This window comes from Castor canadensis, chromosome 5, assembly GCF_047511655.1.
Source record: "Castor canadensis chromosome 5, mCasCan1.hap1v2, whole genome shotgun sequence".
Classification (NCBI taxonomy): Eukaryota; Metazoa; Chordata; class Mammalia; order Rodentia; family Castoridae; genus Castor; species Castor canadensis.
The window spans coordinates 69420432-69442427 of record NC_133390.1 but is presented as its reverse complement, the minus strand read 5'-3'; the positions used below and the strand labels follow the sequence as shown (position 1 = coordinate 69442427).

Genomic DNA, 21996 nt, shown 5'->3' with positions numbered 1-21996 from the left:
TCATACCTATAATCCTATCTACTCAGAAGGCAGAGATCAGGAGGATTGAGGTTCAAAGCCAGTCTAGGCAAATAGTTCTCAAGACCCTATCTCAAAAAGGAGTGGCTCAAGGGATAGTTCAAATCCCAGTACTGCAAAAACAAAAACAAAAAAAACTCAAAAATCCCTAACTTTCTAGAGCCAATAGTTAAGGGTAGTCTTCTAGTCACACATTCTTTTAGTTTTCCCTTCTGGGGAAGAATCATTTTAGCAGATCCAGAATTCTTGGCTGACATTTATTTTAGCACTTGAAAAATATTGTATAACTTCCTCTGACCTCCTGGGTTTCAATTGGGAAATGTGATGTTATTTCTATGCTATTTATCTATAGGTAATGTGTCATTGCTCTCTTGCTTTCAGAACTTTTGCTTTTGCCTTTGTCTTTAGTTTTCAGAAGTTTCATTATGATGTATTTTGGTATGTATTTCTTTGGGTTTATCCTATTTGGTACTTGTTCAACATCTTGAATCTATGGGTTATACCCTTCATAAAATATGGGACATTTTCAGGCATTGTTTCTTTAATTATTCTTTTAGACTCCAATGTCACAAATGTTGGATCTTTTGCCATTATTCCATACATCCTTGGTGCTGTATTCATTTTGCTTCCATTTACCTTCTCTTTTCAGATTGGGTGATTTCTATAAATCCCCAAGTTCACAGACTCTACTCAATCTCTAGTAAGTGAGCCCATCCAGGGAAGTTTTTTTGTTGTTATTGTATTTGTTAGTTCTAGTTTCTATTTGATTCTTGTTTGAAACTTCTATTTCTTTCCTTAATGTGATTTTATATTTTTCACTTGCTTCAAGAGAATTTATAATTAGATCATATTTGTGAAAGCTGTTTTAAGCTCATTATAAGAAAATTCTAACATCTGATTCATGTTGGGAGTTGATGTTAGCTCTCTTTGCTCATTTAAGCTATTTCCCTGGTTTATAGTTATGACAGGTAATTTCCTATCATATTTTAGACATTTTGGTGTTTATTCTAGGGGAGATCTATTTAAATCTTTTATTTTAGCAGGTAGATTCTTGCTTCCTTTGGGCTATAGTTCAAATGACAATCTAATTTTTAGAGTTTTTGCAATATTGTTTTGGTTTTCTTAGTAAATCCCTTGCAGCTAGAGTTTCCTATTGGTAAACTTGAAGGAAAGAAGGACTTTTACTCAGCAGGGAAGAATAGTCCCTACATAGGTGTGAGAAAGTGAGTCTCTGGCCTAATAAATGAAGAGTACTTCCTGGGTCAGATCACTTTTTTTGATGTGTGTGGCTGGTGGGGGAGATGGAAAGGAGAATGAAAAGTGCTTCCCAGACAGATGCTTGCTATGGTGGTATCCCCTTTGTCAGTACCACCCAGTCTCAAAATGTCTTTTGATGGGAGAGAGGAATCTGAGGGTGGTAGGGCAGGGAGGGGGTCTGGGAGGTAGAGGGGAATGAATAGTCTTCCCATGCTCATGTCTGATTCCACCTGCAGATGCAATGTGGCCTTTGGCCACATTGTCTCTAATGGGGAAGGGGAGTCTTGGGCCAGAAGAGGAGAGCACTTCCAGGACAGCAAGCACTCATTGTGGCATTGTCCCCTTTTCTGGTATCCCCAGCTGTGTGGTGTTTCAATGTGGGGGAGGGGAATCTTAGGCCCTATCTTATTTCTTAAACTCAACTTCCAGATAGCTCAAAGATGTGACTACAAAAAAAGACATATGAATATGAAAATTAAGGTACAAAAATACTTGCACAACCACTACACATAAATTAGAAAAAAAATGAGCCAACCATCATAGCTGCAGTTAGTGGTATAGTGTGATCAAGAAAATATTTTATAGAATACAGTTTAAGGGACATGCTCTACAAATATCTAAAGGTAAATGATGTTCCATTTTCATACAAAGTAGAAACAAGAAAATTTTATGCTTGGATATTAACTTATCCTCTATGACTCTTTTATCTCCTTAATTGCACAATGCTTTAATTAAAGTCTTTATCACAAAACTGTCACATGAAGGGTCCTCTACTTGCTTTGTAAAATTATTGTTGAAGACACCATGTAGTTTAATGCTCTCTAGAATAAGTTCCAGACAACGAATTCCTTTTAGGATTAAGTAGCAAGAAAGAGTCTGATTTTTGGAACCTGTCTCAAATGATATAAAATAAGCTACTTGTGTTTTCATTTGGCCAGAAGCTCAGAGCTAAATTTGGTATTTTAATAATTAGCAATTTTGCCTCAACTTCCCTTCAATCTCTTGGTTTTCTGTTCTATTATTTTATTTTATAAATGTACAGAATGATTCAGTTTATTTTGGAAGCAGTCATATATAAAAATAAAATAAAATTCAAAATCTCTTATAACAACAGGGTTCTGGGCTTGTCTTCCCAAAGTGCCTAAATAGAGACTACTAATCCATTAGGGAATGAATACTGTACTGGGGTGCAGAAAGGGGGAAGTGGAATTGGATAGCTATATGTAAATTAGGAAGGCAAAGTATCACTGGGCTCTCACTGTTATCACAATCACATCAACATCCCAACTGTAGCTAGAAAAAAAATGGAGATTTAAGTTTTCTTCCTTTCTGAAGGACTGTACTTTCCTAGAAATGCCTTCTTGCAGAGAAGTATGCAGCAATTCAGAAAATCTGGCTGCTGCTTCTTATTACATCTCATTTCCTTGTTGCTTTACAGGCACCTCAGACATCTACAGTGTGGCTATCCATAAAGAACTGCGACAGAGGATACTATGGAGGATTGAATATGAACCATCACAGCTGCCAAAAAGAAAACTCTACTTCTATCCATCTCAATAGCTACTTTTTTACCCTGAATAATAATAAAAACATAGACATTCTTTTACTTGGACAGTCTTGTTTATGAAACATCCTAAATCATAAGCTACATCCTTGCCCCCAGAAAAATGCATAATTGCAAAAATACTATACTCTCATTAAAAGCTTATGGTTAGTCCCACTGTTAATCAAAATGAAAATTTTTACTTAATGTTTTTTCTTAATTATCTCTTATACTTTATATTACTTAGATTATATTCACGTAGATTTTTACCTCTTTCAATATCATCCATTAGAGATGTTGGGGACATCTTGTCTTCAGATGGAGAATGTTTTATCAGATTGGGAGTCCTAGTTGAATTCCTCATTTGTTGCTGCTGTTGCTCAATACGATACTGAATTTTACTGCTTCCTTCAACTCTGCAATTAAGAATATCAATGATCAGCTGGGCCAGTGGCTCATAGCTGCAATCCTAGCTACTCAGGAGGCAGAGATCAGGAGGATCGCAGTTTGAAGCCAGCCGGGGCAAATAGTTCAAGAGACTCTATCTCAAAAAAAAAAAAAAAAACCTTCACAAGAAAGGGCTGGTGGAGTGGCTCAAGATGTATTTACCAAGTGCCTTCTATAAGCATGTCATAAACACAGGTCCACTGAGGGATATAAATGTGAACAAAAACAAAATACTGCTCAATTTGAGCAGAAAACACATTCACAGATGACTAAAATAAAAGGAAAAATGTAAATTTATAATGGGTACAGTATATTCTCAAATTCTAAATTTATCATTTCTATTTAAACTAAGTCACTTCTATATTTTCCATTCATAATTTCAAGCACAGATGTTAATAAGGGAGAGGCATATACTTTTCTCTCAACATCTTTAAGATAACTATATATAACAAAATTATGCTTGTCCACTGCCTCAAATCATTTTTTTTCACAGACTATTTAGTGTCTCACTTTTCATTAAAAAGTGAGACACATTTCACACATTTTCCTGTTTCCCACATTGCTTCATTTTACTCTGTTTCTTTGCTGGATTAATGTTTCAAATGAGAACTGTAAACATGCCAATCCCTGGTTAAAAAGATTTTAATATGTTACTACTCCCAGCAAGAAAATGTCCTAATTTCTTAGTTAATACTCAAGGCATTAACCTCAACCTACCTTTGCAACCTTACCTCTAATCCACTATCAACATTCTCCCCCACTTTCCTATACTTATACATATGTTTAGAGAGAAATTTCTGCTCTGTCCACATAGGTCTTATTCAATGGTCCTTAAGAATTCAGATATATTCCTGCCTTCAACCCTTGCTTATATCCTTGTATCTTTTCGATTAATTTAATTCAGTATTTCCCAAACTTTCCTAATAGTAAGGGTAGGGGTGGAGGAAATGATGGGATATTAACTTATAGAGCTTCTGACCCCACTCTCTGAGCTAAGGTTGGATTTGGGAACTTCTATTTTTAACAAGCACTCAAGGTAAATTCTTACCATCTTAACCTTCTTTCAGGGAACATCATCAAGGTTTCCCTGAATGTTCTAATCAACCATGAACTCCCCCCACCTTAATTTCTAGAGTATTTTTATCTTTACTATTTGCACAGCTTTTAGAGCAAGGGTCCTTATATTACACAGCAAATCCAAGGATTTATGATAGCTATATTCTCCTGTTGATTTTTAAAATTGAATGGTCTACTAATATGCTTCCAGGGACCTAAGAGTCTTAAACACTACTGTTGTTTTACTCTGCAACATCTGCACTCCTCAACTCCTAAGGAGATCCTACATGCCATCTGGAAGATAGGATTTGGATTCAATCAACATAGTTTTCAGGTGTCATTTTAATCATGCATTCACTACATAGTGAGAAGGGATAGAGGACAGTGACCATTTTCAAGAAAATTCACTGGGCATAGCTCTCCAAGGTGACAACAGAAAAATGCTTTCATTCCCCAGGAAATCCCATTCTGACAACAGGATTTCAGGAAGAAAGTAGGTCGTGCTCAATAATGTTTAATAATAAAGTTGAAATTATTTTGGAGAGTTTAAGTCTATGAAAGCACTCATAATAGTATAAAAGGTATACTTACACATACAGAAAACATTCAGAAGCAAAACAAACTTTTATATATCACTGGGCAACGTGGTAAGATCTTTTGGCTAAGGATCTCCATAAAATTTAAACTTAGAAAAAGATAAAAAAATTTTTAACACACAGAAATAATCTTATATAATGACCTGACTTCATTCACTAACTTTTCCCCAACACTTACTTAAAAATTTATATGTTGATAAAATAATTTATTTCATTGAATCACCTACCTTGTTTTTTTTACAGTGATGTTGCTGCTGAGTTTTTCTAGACGGCATTCTCCAGTATCATGGTTAATAATCAAAACGCATTCTTTTAAGTAAGGTCTCTTTGAACCTTTGAAAACAGTTACTGGTGGAGTTGAACCCTGTTTAAAAAGTTAATTATCATTACTTGAAATTTATAAAGATATTCAGTTGGGATGGGCTTTGAATTCTTATGGTATTCTCAATCCATGCTATACTTCTAAGTCACTTGTAAATTACTTAAACTTACTATCAACTATCAAGGAGTGTAGTTAAAAAAATAAAAAGACAGATGGCTAAAAAAACAAAAGGGGAGGAGAGCTACGATCTCAAAGCCACTATCATTGAAGAATGGGAAAGGCAACAATTACCCTCAGCTAGTAACCAGTAAGATCTGTCTTGCTGGTCTATAATGGGCAGTTGAGATTAAATCTAATATAACTAATATATTTTACAGGTAAAGATACAGAAGGCTTGAATCATATTTCCTATGTTTCCTCTTTTCCTTAGTGCTCACAAATTTAAATTTTAAAATATGATATTTTCTTAAAGTGATACCTCCCTATGCAGATAAAGGAAATGAATTCTACCAAAGAATACCTGCTATACTAAATCATGTTCACATCATTAAAAGTGAGACAGACATTATATGCTTCATGATATGAAATAAAAGAAAGTGCACGGCATTACCCTTAGAGTACTCTTGCTGATAAACAAAAACTCAAAGAATGTGACTCTCATTAAACCTCAAAGAATCTAATTCTCATTAAGCTCTTAGATTTGTAATGACTAAGCACTAAGACCATTAATAGGCGATATGGGGAATTGAGAAACAAGTTAAATAATATCAGATGGATGTAATTCTAACTCAATTTCTTCAACAAGCCAATGACATAAAAGGGGGAAGGGACTTTAATAGAATAAGAGGCCAAGAAATATAATATCCAAACATAATGTAGGAATCTTATTTGGATTTTAGTTAGGATATTTTGAGACTATCATGAAAATGTGAGTAATAACATGGTATCTAGGTAAAAATAAAACTCTTCTTCTCAGTCAGATATGCATAAATAAATATTGATATAAGAAATGACATAATATCTGGGATTTTCTTTAAAATACACTGAAGGGGATAGTGGTAAGGGAATACTTAGTGATGGGCACAGGGAGATTCATTATAATATTCTGTCTTTCATAATAAAAGGTTAAGGAAACCTAGGCCATTACTAGAAACCTGCATCTCCCCATGAGCTTCTCCTCTAACTTTTGATACTGCTACCCCCAAACCTGAAGAAATACTATATTCATCATTTTCTTGCTTTATCCCATAAATATGTACTCTTAAACAGTACATTAGGTTTACTTGTTTATGAGCTTTTAAAAGTGTATTAAATTATTAAAGCATAGGTTATAATTTTACCAAATACAAAAGTATTATTAGATCAGATTAGAAAAAGGGACTTTAAAAAAGACTAAAAGCATATCATATTAGATGAGTTGACCATAATTAGACATTTACTAAATGACCACTAGGAGGAGTGGGAATGAAAAAGTAGGAGGGGTAGGTTAGGGCAGGTTAGATATATGGAGAGAAAACAATGAAAGAGAAAGAAGGGAATAGTTTGTTGTTGTTGTTATTATCGCTCCCTAAGACTGAAGTAATCTAAAGGAAGTAAAAAATGCATAGAACATAAATGAAGACAGATCTGGTCTGGCTCTAGATGTGGAGCATTTAGCTGAAGCCCTGGTAAGCTGGAGAGACAGGAGCATGATTCAGACAGAAGAAATTAGGTCTACCAATTTGGTGAGTTAATTTTTCAGATGTCTTGGCCAGAAACAAATGAGTAAGCTATTAAGTTTTCAGATGTCTCAGCTGAAAACATGTGAGCAAACTATCCCAAAATAGCAACCAAAGGATTCCAAATTACAGTTGATAAGAGAGTGTAATATATTTTTTGTAAAGATATTTAAAAATATTACTTAGTGTGGAATACACTTCAAAATTACAATGTATTATTGTACTCTGAGCTCCTGAAGAATAAGAACTGGATCATTAATTTTAGTGCCTATAGAAGCTCTAAAACTTTTACAAACTCACAATGAATGTTGAATATGAACAACATGAACAATTTCTGATCACAGATTTCAAGTTTTTCATAATCTTTATACTTGCCTTCTACACTTTAAACAAGTTTTACAAACTTTTTCCTCATTAAATCGAGCACCATTCCTAACCTTTAAACTTTAATTTCTACACATTTCCTTAAAATACCTAAGGCAACTACTAAGCATATGGACTATACTTCTAATAACTTCTAATGGCCTCTAAAGAACTATTGAATATGTCCTATCACCTCCACATTCACTGTTGTTATGTATCTTCAAAACCAAATCATCATTTGACCCAGACTACTACCATCTTCCTTTCTACTGGCTTTCTAATTTTGTTCCCCATTATGCTAACAGGCAAATCTAATTATATTGTTCCCATGATTAAAAACCTTCATGTACTTGAAATACTTATGTACTTAGGAAAAAAGCTATAGTTTATAAACCTGTATATGGAGCCCTTCATGATCTTCTCATCTCCTCTCCAACGTTCTTAACCTATTACTCAGCCTTTAACAAACAACACAGACTATGTATAGCTGGTTTTTATGTGCTATAGTTTGGCTCTGGATGTCCACCAAAGGCCCATGTGTTAAAGGAATGTTCTACAGAGGGTACTATTGTGAGGTGGTGGAAACTTTAAGAGGTGATACCTAGTAGGAGGTCTTTAGTCATTGGTGTGTACCCTTTAAGGGAGAATTGGGACCTTAGCTCATCTTCTTCCTCCTTTTCTCATCCCAGCCACAAGACGTCTCTTTTTTTCTACCATGCACTCCCACCATGATGTGCTCCCTTTAGACCAGAGGCATAAAAGCTGTAAGTCCTCCTGATCAGGGACTGAAACTATAAGAGGTGCTTAAACTGCTTTTCCTGAAAAGCACTGACTCCTTACTTGGGCCCACAAATTAACTAAAAACAGGAGAAAAGCTAGGCAACTCTGCCTCAATTTTGCATTTGTCCTTATCAAAGCCATTTGCCCTACAGTCACCCTTGAATCCAGGAAGAATAGGACTTATTGATAATATGTTTACAAGGAGGGATAGAGGAAACTGCCCCAAAGGAAGGGAAAGTCAGAGTCTTCCCAGGGCAAATGATAACAATTTTTGGGAATCTCTACCAAAACAAGAACTGAGATAATGACCCACTGGAACATACCTGTGACTGGAACTATTTAATTATGAACACTTTTTGCCCCTGCCCTAATTCTTTGCGTATTTAAAGCTAAATCTCATGTCTGTACCCTGAAAATAACTAAACGTGGGCTGAACTATTTACTTTGCCTCTTCCCACAGGATATAATAAATCACCTTTCTTTGTCCTTCATCATGTCTCTATTTGGTGTATAGAAGTAAGTGGCTAGACCTTACATGTGGAAATCTAGGAATTTGGGTCTGGGGTCCAAAACTCCAGTTTCAAAACCTCTGAAACTGTGACCCCAAATGAAGCTTTCTCTTTATAAAGCTGATTATCTCAGGGATTTTCATATAAGAACAGATATCTGATTATGAACTCCAGTAAACAAAATTAATAACAGCAGAAAAATTAAAAATAAGATGAAAAGAAAGAACAGATGCTTAGTCAAATTCATAAAGAGTACAAAAGAAACAATAAATTAAAGTAACTAATAAATACAATCTAAAATAGAAAGATGATAGAAATAGAAATTAAGTGTATCTGGGACTGGGGTGTAGCTCAGTGGTAGAATGCCTGTTTAGCACAAGAAAGGCCCTGGGTTCAATCCCCAGCACCAAAAAATAAAAATAAAAACTAAGAAGGCAGAGCAAGTTGGTATCTGAGTAAGATCTGTGGGCAATCTCTCCCCACAGATATACCAACTTGCACCAAACTACCTTTGAAAGAGCTAAGGAAATAAAGTGAGAGTCCATAGTGTCTGCTCTTAGTATAATATAACTAAAAGATGTTTTGTGTTGTTTTTGGTGGGGCTGGGTTTTGAATTCAGGTCTTTGTGCTTACAAAGCAGGTGCTCTACCACTTGTGCCACTAAAAGACGTTTTGAAGAAGGCAGGAAAGAAAGAGTTACCAACATCACCCCAACTTCAAGTATCTTAACAGAGAGAGAGAGACACCTACTGTTTGGAGGTGGGAGAGCGTATTAAGTCCAGACCTAACACTTGAAACCCAGGACCAGGCCCACCATGGTGAAACACAGTGCTGGGCAAAGCTCCACAGCTCCTACTGCCAGGTGAGTCACTAGAACTGTGTTAGGCAGGTGGTTAACTGCCTCAATCGTGCCATCTCCACCCTCAGTTGGCAGAGTTGGGAGCAGGACTCAACCCACTGGGGAACAGAGCACAAACACTAGCACAGGGCTTTGTTTAGAGTGCAATGCCAGGCCTGCTATAGTGAGACCCAGTACCCCATAGAAACTGAAGGCCCTGTACACAGGCTAGAGCTCACAGTCAGAGCTTCTAGACCAAATCTGGCATTAGGTAGAAACCTGCAGGTTGGTGGGGCAGACCCAAGTTTTGAATTTATCAGTTTTAGTTTTGGAGTGGACCTGGGATACATCTGCTCCCCTTCTTGTACTGTGAAGGCTCCTGCAACTGCAACCAGCTTAGCATCAGCCAAAGGACTGTCTTACCACCCATCCCCCAACCTGGGACAGCACAGATACTGCCAGGCCAGTGCTCACAGATGAGGCTGTAGAACTGTATGACACTGGCAGAGACCTACACCCCAGTGGGATAGACTCATGTTTTGGCCTACATTAACTGCCAGCTGAGGCATAAGCTCCAATGTACCCTAAGGTTGTGCAGATTCTTGTGACTGTGAGACTCAGGTTTGACCCAGCTTAGCATCAGCTTATGTTGCCCAGGTACTGCCTTCAACAACACTACCCCAATCTTGGGCAGCAAAGTGTGATGCAAGACCTTATTCATTGGGGGTAGGACAGAATAGTATGCACAAGATGTTTCCCTAGAACTTAGCACTAAGCTGGTGAAAACTAATACTGGACAGATTCTAATGGTTCCATCCCCAAGACTGCCTGTGGGCAGAAATCCTGTCTACCCTGGTGGTACCTTTGGTGCCAGGGGAAGACATATAACCCCAGTCTACTGGAATTCTCTTCCAGGTAGCAGCACTTGTGACTGATTGCAGTGTTCTTGGGCCACAAGTTCACTTCAGCAATAGGCAGTCCATGCCAGTGTGAGCCTTGGTTCTAACCCAGTGTTGCCCTAGTCTTGATGGAGTATGGGCTCAAGGTATGACAGTTTGGCAGCATTGGTGTCCACAGGTATGACATAGGAGCCTGGGACCATTCAGAGTGACTCTGCCCAGAGCCAGGCAAAACCCTATAGTGTCTAATTATAGACTAGTAATGTGAACAAGGCATCAGGTTTAGCCTAGCCCCAGGAAAAGGGAAGACAAATCAGTCTTTCTAGGTACAACCTTGCTTCTTTCTGAACAATACACCAACCATGTATCTGGGAAAAACCTGAGCTTAGATTTTCCTCTAGTACTGAAATGGGTAACACACCAATAGCAGACTCCCACAAATCCTGCCTTTGGTGCCATCTGGTGCTGAGATAGTAGAAATAAATACAAGCTCGCATAAAATAAGCAGCCTGCTTAGAATTTCCAGAAAGACAGGTAGATAGATAGATAGATATAGATACAGATATATGCAAATGAAGAAGATTGAAATAAATACTTCAATGCCCAAATGGCATTGCACACAAACAAGCATCGAAGATTTCAAGAAACCATGACCATTCCTAGTACTCAAAATAAGGTGTCAGAAATTAATCAGACAATGATCAGTATGAGAAAACTCTGAGGTAGAGACTTTGAAACAGGAGTTTTAAGGAAATTCCATGAGCCCAAAGGAAACACAGAGAAATATTTCACTACTCTAACAGAAAATCTTAACAAAGAGATATATGTAATTTAAAAACTCATACAGAAATCACTTAACTGAAAAAATGCATTCGGTGAAATGAAAAATGCTACTGAAGGCACAAAAGCAAGAAAGATCAAACAGAGGAAAGAATTAGTGAGCTCAAAAACAGACTATTTAAAAATACAGAGTTGGAAGGGAAAAGAAAAAAGAATGAAGAGAAGTGAAGAATGCTATGAAACTTGCTTTAGAATTAAAAGAGCAAATATGCAGGCTATTTGGGTTCAAGAAGGATTTGAGAATGCCAAACGGGTAGAGGGGCTTATTCAAAGAAATAATAAGAAAAAACTTAACAAGCCTAGAGAAGTACACAAATAGCCAGGTATAGGAAGGTGAAAGGGTACCAGTCAAATTTAACTCAAACACATCATCTCCAAAATACCTTATAATCAAGTTGTCACAGGAGAAAGAAAGATTCTGAGGGGGTGTAAAAGTAAAAGAAACAACACATAAAGGTACTACAATTTGCTAGACAGCAGACTTCTCAGCAGAAATCTTACAGACCAGGAGAAAGTAGCATAAGATTTTTCACATTACTGATGGAAAAAAACAAACCAAAACAAAAACTGTCAACAGAGAATACAGTCCAAGGCAAAGCTATCCTTTAGACATGTAGGAGGGATAAAGACATTTCCAGAGAAACAAAACCCAAGAAACTATATCTTCACCAGACCTAATCTACAAGAAATGTTAAAAGAAGCTCTTCAAACTGAAAAACATGTTAATGAGTAAGAAAAAAACAGAAGGTATAAAATTCACTGGTAAGAGTTAATTATACAAACAAAGTCAGCATGCTGTAATATTGTAAGCATGGCATATAAACCATTCATATCTTTAGTATGAAGACTAAACACAAAACTTTTTTAAAATTTTTAAACAAAAGGCAGTATAGAAAAGTGTAAAATGGGATATTGAAAATTCAAAATATGGGGAGGAACGGAACATAATTGGAGAGTTTTCTCCATTTTTTATCCCCTTGTTCTTTTTTGTTTCTTTCTTAACTATAGTGTCATGTTAAATTGTCATAATTTCAAAATAGCTTGTTGAACACAAAAGATGGTTTTTGTAAGTCTCAAGGTAATCACAAAGCAAATCTATAATAAACAAATGAAAAATAATAAACAAGGAATCACAAGGGTATTGAGTAATTAATTTAACTACCAAGGAAGATTATAAGAAAGGAAGAGAGAAAAGAACTACAACCAAACCGGAAAAATGTTACACAATGGCTGTAGTAAGGCCTTATCTATCAATAGTTACCTTGAATGTAAATAGATTAAATTTTGCAATTAAAAGACATAGAGTGGCTGAATGGATTAAAACAAGACACAACTATATGTTATTGGCAAGAAACTCATTTCACTTGTGAGGATACAAATAGAAAGTGAAGGGGTGGGAATAAGACAGTCCATACAAATGGAATCTGAAACAAAGTAGGAGTAGCCATGCTAATAGCAGATAAAATGTATTTTAAATAAAAAGCAGCAAAAAGAGACATGGAAGGTCACTCTCTGATAAAGATATGAATTCAGTAAGAAGAGATAAAAATTCTGAATATATATGCACCCAATATTGGAGCATCCAAATATATAAAGCAAGTATTGGCAGATCTAAGGGGAGAGAGAAACTCCAACACAACAATATTGGGGATTTTAATACCCCACTTTCAGCAATGAGCAAATCATCCAGTCAGAAAATCAACAAATAAATCTAACAGACACCTACAGAACATTTATGTGAAGAATACACATTTTTCTCATCAGCCCATATTTCTCACCAGCACATGGAACATTCTCCAGGATGGATCATATGATAGGCCTCAAAAAATGTCTTAACAAAATTTTTAAAAATTGAAATAGTATCAAGTATTTTGGGGCTACACTGAAATAAGGCTAGAAATAACAAGAAAAAACATTGGAAACTATACAAGCACATGGAAATTAAACAATTTACTTTTGAATAATGAATGGATCAAGGAAGAAATCAAAACTTAAAAATTTCTTGAAACATATGAAAATGGTAATAAAACATAGCAAAACTTACAGGATACAACAAAAGCAAAACTATAAAGGACGGTTATAGAAATCAATGCCCTCACCGATAAAGTTAAAAGTATGGGAATATCACAATGAATCCCCTTTATACAATTAATATACATTAGTAAAAAAGAGAAAACAGCAGAAAGGTCTCAAATAAACAATCTGTCACTGTACCTTAAGAAACTAGGAAAAAAAAAAAAGAACAAACTAAACCCAATTAGTAGAAGAAGGAAATAAAGATCAGAGACAGAATAAATGGTCACTTAAAAAAAAAAAAAACCCAAAATATCAATAACAACAAAAGCTCTTTGAAAAGATAAGCAAAATGACAAACTCCTGGCTATACTAAGAAAAGGGAGAGAAGACTTAAAATCAGAGATGAAAAGGGAACCATTACAACTGACTAACATCATAGAATTACACAAAAGATGATTGGAGAATACTATAAATATATGCTAACAAATTTGCTAATCTAGAAAAATGGACAAATTCCTAGACATACACATCTTACCAAGACTGAATCATAAGGAAATAGGAACCTGAACAGACCAAAACCAAGCAATGAACTGAAACAGTAATAAAAAGCCATCCCACCAAATAAAGGCCCAGGACCCTATGGCTTCATTGCTGAATACTATCTAATACTTAAACTAAGCTTCACTGCTGAATATTATTTAATACTTAAAGAACTACTTGAGGTATTCCAAAAAGGAAAAAAGGAAGGAATTCTTCCAAACATATTCTATGAGGCCAGCACTACTCTGGTACCAAAACCAGAAAAGAACCCAATTTTTTTTAAAAAAGAGAATTACAGGCCAATATCTTTGATGAACATAAATGCAAGAATCCTCAACAAAATACTAGCAAACTGAATCCAAAAACACCTTAAAAAGATTATTTACCATGGTCACATTAGATTCATCACAGGGATACAAGGATGCTGCATATGCAAATGAGTAAATGTGATACACTATTGTTGACGGAATAAGGACGAAAACCCTAAGGTCATCTCAATTAATTCAGAAAATTCATTTGATAAAATTCAGTATCTCTTTATTATAAAAATGCTGAACGAAATAAACCAAGCCTTGTATGCACATATGAATAATAAAAGAAAAATGAAAAAAAAAACAAATAAAAATGCTGAACAATTAGGTACACCTAATATATCTCAACATAATCTAGGTCATTTATAATAGTTATAATTTATAAAATTATACTAAATGGAGAAAAGCTGAAACTTTCTCTGTAAGACCTAGAAAAAGATAAGGATGGGTACTTTTACCACTTTTATTGAACAGAGTGCATGTTGGTAGGCAAGGGAGAGAAATAAAAAGCATCCAAATTAGAAGTCAAATTGCCACTGTTTGTAGATTATATATATATAAATATATATAATTATGACTTTGTCAAAGTGGGTTTAAAAGTGAAACAGCTGGGAGTATGGCTCAAGTGGTAGAGTTCAACCCCTAATACTGCCAAAAAATGAAATACAGCATATTCTGTTAATAAAATTTATACTCAAAACAAAGTGTCAGCAAAATAAAGCAAAAAGACACCAAGATTCTATAGCTATGCAAACAACACTAAGGCAAAGGCAGAACTATTACTATTAGACAAGTTCACACTTAGGCTTAGCATCATAGAAACAGGATAAAAGGGTATTATGGAATGATGAAATACATAATTCATTAAAAATCTAATTGTAACTGGATATTAAATTAGAACAATTTGGTGGGCTATTTTCCCATGTTAGCTAAGTAATTCCAATGGAGGAAACCAGGGTATTCATCTGAGAAAGTCCTTTGCCCAAGATGCACAAGGATTGTCTAGAGTGTCATATACATTAAACATATAGACTCCATCATACTTATAGAACCCTCATAAATTCAGCAACCACTAGCAATGCACTGCCTGCATTATAGGAAAGGTAGGTGGAAGCTTCCAGTAGACCCTTCACAAAGGCCACAAAACAGTCAACATTGAAAATATGCTAATCTCAGCACCAAGGACAGATCATTCACAGTCATGCAAAGTAAAACTTTTCCCTTCTAAAATCAGTGTTTTGAAATTTTATAGCAGTAAACCATAGAGAACTTAATGTAAGAGAGATTGTAAAAGGAAGAAAAGTAGAGAGGGAGGGAAAGAGGAAGAAAGGGAAGGAGGTTGGTATTTCTAACCAGCCCTGATATCCAGAGCATTTTTCTGCTGAGTAGCAAGGAGCACAGTGTGAATTAAGAGAATGTGGCTATGACTGGCAAACCTATCTTTCTTCAGGTAAAAACAGAAAGCCAAAGTGTGACATGCTAGGAACTACTAAAGCCATTCTGCCAGTAGTTGGGGCAGGTCTTTGAGCTTCTGGTTTCAGGTCTGAGCACAGAGGTCATGAAAAGCCCCTTATAGAGAGTCTGTGAACAATCTTAGCAAAGGCCATGAGAGAGAGGTTTAAAAGGCTGGCTAAAGAGGAGAGGAAGAAAATCTAGAGAAAGAAAACTGCATAGGGCAGAAAATTATTCTGAAATTAGTTGGCCCATGCTGAAGAAGACAGAGACAAAAGTTGTGATGAATAGCCCCTGGACTCAAACTCCTGCTCTATAAAACCACAATGAAAGCCTGAAGAAGGGCTTGGAAATTGGAAAATAAAGAACCACCCATTCCCACAAGTCTGTAAGAGGAGACATCTGCAGGGAGCAAACAAGCATAAAAATACTTTTCATCAGGAACAAAGACCCAGAAAGAAACATCAAAATTCCAAGATGAGGCTCTTTACCTAAAATAAAGGCACAGAACAGTGTCATAAATTGAAAGTGAAGAAGGAACTGACCAATATGCCCTCTTCTAAATGCTGCCACAGCAGGGTAGGATCTTCTACTGCTGCTTGTGTGAACTGCTGGAAGGACTGGACACTGCTAAAACTCTAGATTCTCTAGAAGACAGTCACTATCTCCAAGTCTTTGAAGAGCATCAGACTTGGAGAGGCCACAATTTTGATGTGCTTGAAGTGCTGTATTTTATTTATTTAAAAATATGCTATATATCAAATATTAAAAGGAAAAAATTTACAATGTAGGGGACATTTATCTTTCTGGCCTAAAATAATATCCACATACCTATTTACCTCTCTCTCTGGGGAATACTCTTACCTTATGGTTTAAATGGAACACGCTATCACTTTGCAGATACCAAGGGCTCCTAACCCAATTGATTGATCTAGAAACAGGCCTCTGACTCACCCTAAGCTTGTGTTAGAACACTGAACCATGGCAATAATTAATGGTCTTAGGTCTCAGATATTGTAACTTGCCAAATTGGTTTTTTTTGGGGGGGGGGCACAGGTTTCAAGACAGGGTCTCACTGTATAGTCCAGATTGTCCTCAAACTGTTGATCCACATGCTCAGCCTCCTATAGCTTGTGCTACTGTACTCCTCAACCTAGGACCAGAACCATGAGTTAAACTAAAACATTTTTCTTTATCAATATTATCCAGTCTATAATATTGTGATATTAGAAAATGGACTAAGACAGGGATTGTCCAGAGGCATGTGTCACTGTAAAGAGGAAATCAGTCTTAGAGAGAGGCTAAGTTGTGGACAGGAGCTAAAGCCTCCATCTGTATACTCTTTCCTACTCAAAGTTGTCAGCCCCTTTTTTCTACTCAAAGACTCTATCCTCTGCAATTTCTTCCCTACTTGCTTCCCGACACATCAACTTCTTTCATCCTTGATTGGATCATTGCCATCAGCACACAAACATTCTGCTATGTCTCCCATCTTCAAAACAAATGCAGCCTCTTGACTCTACTTCTCTTCCAGCTGCTGCCCCACTTCTATGTTTCTTATCAGAGTGCAACTCCTTAAAAGGAGCTGTCTATACTCAGGGTCTCCAATTCTCCTCCAACCCTTCACAGGGATAACTTTCTGATTTGGGTAACCATGAGGAAATGGGACATGGAATGAAGATGATCTAATTATGGGAAGAACTGAAACATGGGGCCTAGGTTGGGCAGAACTGACTCTAGGAAGTGTGGGGGTTTAGTGCCTTCTAATCCACTACAATGTAAAACAACAACAAAAATAGTAATAGCAAAAAATGGCAGTAGCATAACATTATTTTGAAGGCTATGCCCTGTTCTATGTACTTCACTCATATGAAGTCATTTAATCTTTACAACACCCTATGAAATAGATACTATTATTATAATCTCCATTTTTCATATGAGAAAAAGAAGCACATAGGATTTAATAATTTTCCCAAGTTCACATAGCAAATGGCAAAAGAATTTAGGCCCAGGAGGTCTGATTAGAAATTACGATTTTTTAACTATCCTTTGAAAGGCAATATGGCTTACTATTCAAAAGCAATGCAAAGGCAAATGTTTAGCCAGCCCAACACAATTTAAATGCCTTTCACATCCCTCCTATGAGGGAAGTCTGGAGCTACCACCACTAGGGTGACTGCAGCTGCTTGCAAACAATTTCTTTTCTCTTCTAATTCTCAATCAGAATCTTCTGGATGTTGATCAGTGGACAAAGGATTAACCAAAAATTAGGTGATTTGGGATTTTCTTCTCTCAGGAAATTTGGGAGAAGTCAATAAAACAACTCCCCTTCCAGACAAACTACTGAACTACTGCACAGAAGACAAAGTACTAATTTTCTAGCTTGTCCTGTGAGTGTCCAGTTCCATTACTAGGCTCCACCTCTCTTTTACAAAGGGTTTTAAATATGTTATCTCATTTACGCTTTACCATACACCCTTGGGAGAAATTATTATTACCATTTTACTGGGGAAGACACTGAATCATGAAGGAATAGATGACTTGCCCGAGGTCACACAGAGTGGGGCCATAATTTTATCATAGGTAACCAGACTAAAATTTCCATGTTCTATTGCACCAGCACATGCCAGAGTTATGAGCAAAGACCTGGAATGAGGACCACAACATCCTTTCAAAAAGTGCTCAAATGATCTGGAGTGAAATAAATTTTATTTTGATAGGACATGGGGTGATTTATATAAAAGAACTTTGTAAAATTGTGATATGCTATACAATGACTACCTATTGAACAGTTTGTGTTTAGGTTTTGGGGAGGGGTTTTGGTGGTACTAGGGTTTGAACTCGAGGCTTAGTGCTTGCTAGGCAATCTACCACTTGAGCCACACCTCCAGCCTGGCAAACAGTTTATATTTACATAAGGCATACACCTGGGCTACATACCATAGAGTATCACTAAGCAGAATTAGTGGCTATTTTGGATTAAGAGCACTGACTGTTCCTTTGCATCAAGGTAGAGAATTGTGAGCAAATTTTATAACCTGGTATTTCTTTCTTATTTGGAAAGTTGGTGTCATCTTCTTGAGGAACTGGTTCTTGGAATAAGAGCACCTAAATTAAGTGACATAAACCTAGGTCACACTCTGTCTCCCACCCACTGGAATGGCTGCAGTGATGCTGTCTGTCCTAGTGACTTTAGTCACCGTTTCCAGCCTGTCTGACATCTGGCCCATCAGCTACTTTGCTGTGTCAGACATGCAGCCAACACTCTCAAGCTTCACATGTCTAGCTATCTAGCCAGCAGGTTCCAGAAAGTGAGTTACATCTCACTTGTTAGATTTACACCTAGGTATTTGATTTTTTTTGAGGCTATTGTAAATGGTATTGTTTTCATATATTCTTTTTCAGTTTGTTCATTATTAGTGTATAGAAATGCTAATGATTTCTCTATGTTGATTTTATACCCTGCTACCTTGCTATAGCTGTTGATGGTGTCTAGGAGCTTCTGAGTAGAGTTTTTTGGGTCTTTAAGGTATAGGATCTTATCGTCTGCAAATAGGGATATTTTGACAGTTTCTTTACCTATTTATATTCCTTTTATTCCTTCTTCTTGCCTAATTGCTCTGGCTAGGAATTCCAGTACTATGTTGAATAGGAGTGGAGATAGTGGGTATCCTTGTCTAGTTCCTGATTTTAGACGGAATGGTTTCAGTTTTTCACCATTAAGTATAATGCTGGCTGTAGGTTTGTCATATATAGCTTTTATAATGTTGATGTACTTTCCTTCTATTCCTCGTTTTCTTAGAGCTTTTATCATGAAATGGTGTTGGATCTTATCAAAGGCTTTTTCTGCATCTATTGAGATGATCAAGTGGTTTTTGTCTTTGCTTCTGTTAATGTGGTTTATTACGTTTATTGATTTTCGTATGTTGAACCACCCCTGCATCCCTGGGATGAAGCCTACTTGGTCGTGGTGAATAATCTTTTTGATGTGTTGCTGAATTCGGTTTGCCATTATTTTGTTGAGGATTTTTGCATCAATGTTCATTAAGGAGATTGGCCTATAGTTCTCCTTTTTGGAGGTGTCTTTGCCTGGTTTTGGGATAAGTGTAATACTGGCTTCATAAAATGTGTTAGGCAGTTTTCCTTCCTTTTCTATTTCATGGAACAGTTTAAGGAGGGTTGGTATTAGTTCTTCTTTAAAGGTCTGATAGAATTCAGCAGAGAATCCATCAGGTCCTGGACTTTTCTTTTTTGGGAGACTCTTGATTGCTGCTTCAATTTCATTTTGTGTTATAGATCTATTCAGGTGTTTAATGTCCTCTTGGTTCAGTTTTGGATGACCATAAGTATCTAGAAATGGACAGAGAAGAAATCTGTCCATTTCTTCAAGATTTTCAAATTTATTTGAATATAGGTTCTTAAAGTAGTCTCTGATGATTTCCTGGACTTCCATGGTATTTGTTGTTATCTCCCCTCTTACATTCCTGATTTTACTAATTTCGGTTTTTTCTCTCCTCATTTTAGTCAGGTTTGCCAGGAGTCTATTGATCTTGTTTATTTTTTCAAAGAACCAACTTTTTGTTTCAGTAATTCTTTGCATGTTTTTTTTGGTTTCTATTTCATTGATTTCAGCTCTTATTTTTATTATTTTTCTCCTTCTATTTGTTTGGGATTTGCTTGTTCTTGTTTTTCTAGGAATTTGAGATGTATCATTAGGTCATTAATTTGAGATCTTTCAGTTTTTTTTAATATATGCACTCATGGCTTTAAACTTTCCTCTCAGGACTGCCTTTGCTGTGTCCCATAGGTTCTGGTAGGTTGTGTTTTCATTTTCATTGACTTCCAGGAACCTTTTAATTTCCTCTTTTATTTCATCAATGACCCATTGTTCATTAAGCAATGAGTTATTCAGTTTCCAGCTGTTTGCATGTTTTTTGTCTTTATTTTTATTGTGGAGTTTAGTTTTATTGCATTGTGATCAGATAGAATGCATAGTACAATTTCTATTTTCTTATATTTGATGAGGCTTGCTTTGTGTTGTAGGATATGATCTATTTTGGAGAAGGTTCCATGGGCTGCTGAGAAGAATGTATATTGTGTAGAAGTTGGATGAAATGTTCTGTAAACATCAACTAGGTCCATTTGTTCTATGGTATGTTTTAGATCTTGGATTTCTTTATTGATTTTTTTGTTTGGATTACCTATCTATCGATGCTGGTGGGGTGTTAAAGTCTCCCACAACCACTGTGTTGGAGTTAGTATATGCTTTTAGGTCCTTCAGGGTATGTTTGATGAAATTGGGTGTGTTGACATTGAGTGCACATAGGTTGATAACTGTTATTTCCTTTTGGTCTATTTCCCCTTTTATTAGTATGGAATGTCCTTCTTTATCTCATTTGATCAATGTAGGTTTGAAGTCTACTTTGTCAGAGATAAGTATTGCTCCTCCTGCCTGTTTTCAGGGGTCATTGGCTTGGTAAATGTTCTTCCAGCCTTTCATCCTAAGCCTATGCTTATTTCTATCAATGAGATGAGTCTCCTGTAAGCAACAAATTTTTGGATCTTTCTTTTTAATCCAGTTTGTCAAACAGTGTCTTTTGATGGGGGAATTTAGTCCGTTAACACTAAGTGTTAGTATTGACAGGTATGTGGTGATTCCTGTCATTTAGTTCTCTTAGTTGTTTGAGGGTTTAATTGTGTGTAGCTAAATCGATGTTACTCTCTACTTTCTTGCTTTTTCTTTTCCTGTAGTTTGGTACTGCCAGCCCTTTCATGATTATATTGGGTTTCACTTTCTGTGTGCAGAATCCCTTGAAGAATCTTTTGTAGTGGTGGCTTTGTGGTTATATATTGTTTTAGTTTCTGCTTATCATGGAAGACTTTTATTCCTCCATCTATTTTGAATGATAGTTTTGCTGGGTAGAGTATCCTAGGGTTGAAGTTATTTTCATTCAGTGCCCGGAAGACCTCACTCCAAGCTCTTCTTGCTTTTAATGTTTCTGTTGAGAAGTCTGCTGTGATTTTGATGGGTTTACTTTTGTATGTTATTTGTTTTTTCCTCTCTTACAGCCTTCAATATTCTTTCTCTAGTCTCTGTACTTGTTGTTTTAATGATAATATGTCGTGGGGTAGTTCTATTTTGGTCACATCTGTTTGGAGTTCTGGAGGTTTCCTGTACCTGTATGGGCATAGTTGTCTCTAGATTTGGGAAATTTTCTGTAATTATTTTGTTGAATACATTACACATTCCTTTTTCTTGCACCTCTTCTCCTTCAATGCCCATGATTCTCAGGTTTGGTATTTTGCATTTTCTTTTCACTGGTCTTAAGTTGTTGAGCTAATAGTTCTTCGGTTTTCCTTTAATTACCATTTCATCTTTGAGTTCTGAAATTCTGTCTTCTGCTTGTTCTAGTCTGCTGGATTGGCCTTCCATTTTGTTTTGCACTTCCGTTTCATTCTTTTTTCTGAGGTTTTCCATATCCTGAGTCACT

At 36.3% G+C, this 21996-nt stretch overlaps 1 protein-coding gene across 1 annotated transcript in view; it reads right to left on the bottom strand.

Annotated features, from left to right (window-relative positions):
* The window catches only part of Eaf2 (ELL associated factor 2), a 44354-nt gene that overhangs the window by 11990 nt on the left and 10368 nt on the right, over positions 1–21996 (bottom strand). The window contains exons 3-4 of the mRNA XM_020154045.2: positions 5145–5281; positions 3089–3234 (exon numbers count right to left, since the gene is read on the bottom strand). Coding sequence (XP_020009634.2) covers positions 3089–3234; positions 5145–5281 — 283 coding nt within the window. The remainder of the gene's footprint in view (positions 1–3088; positions 3235–5144; positions 5282–21996) is intronic.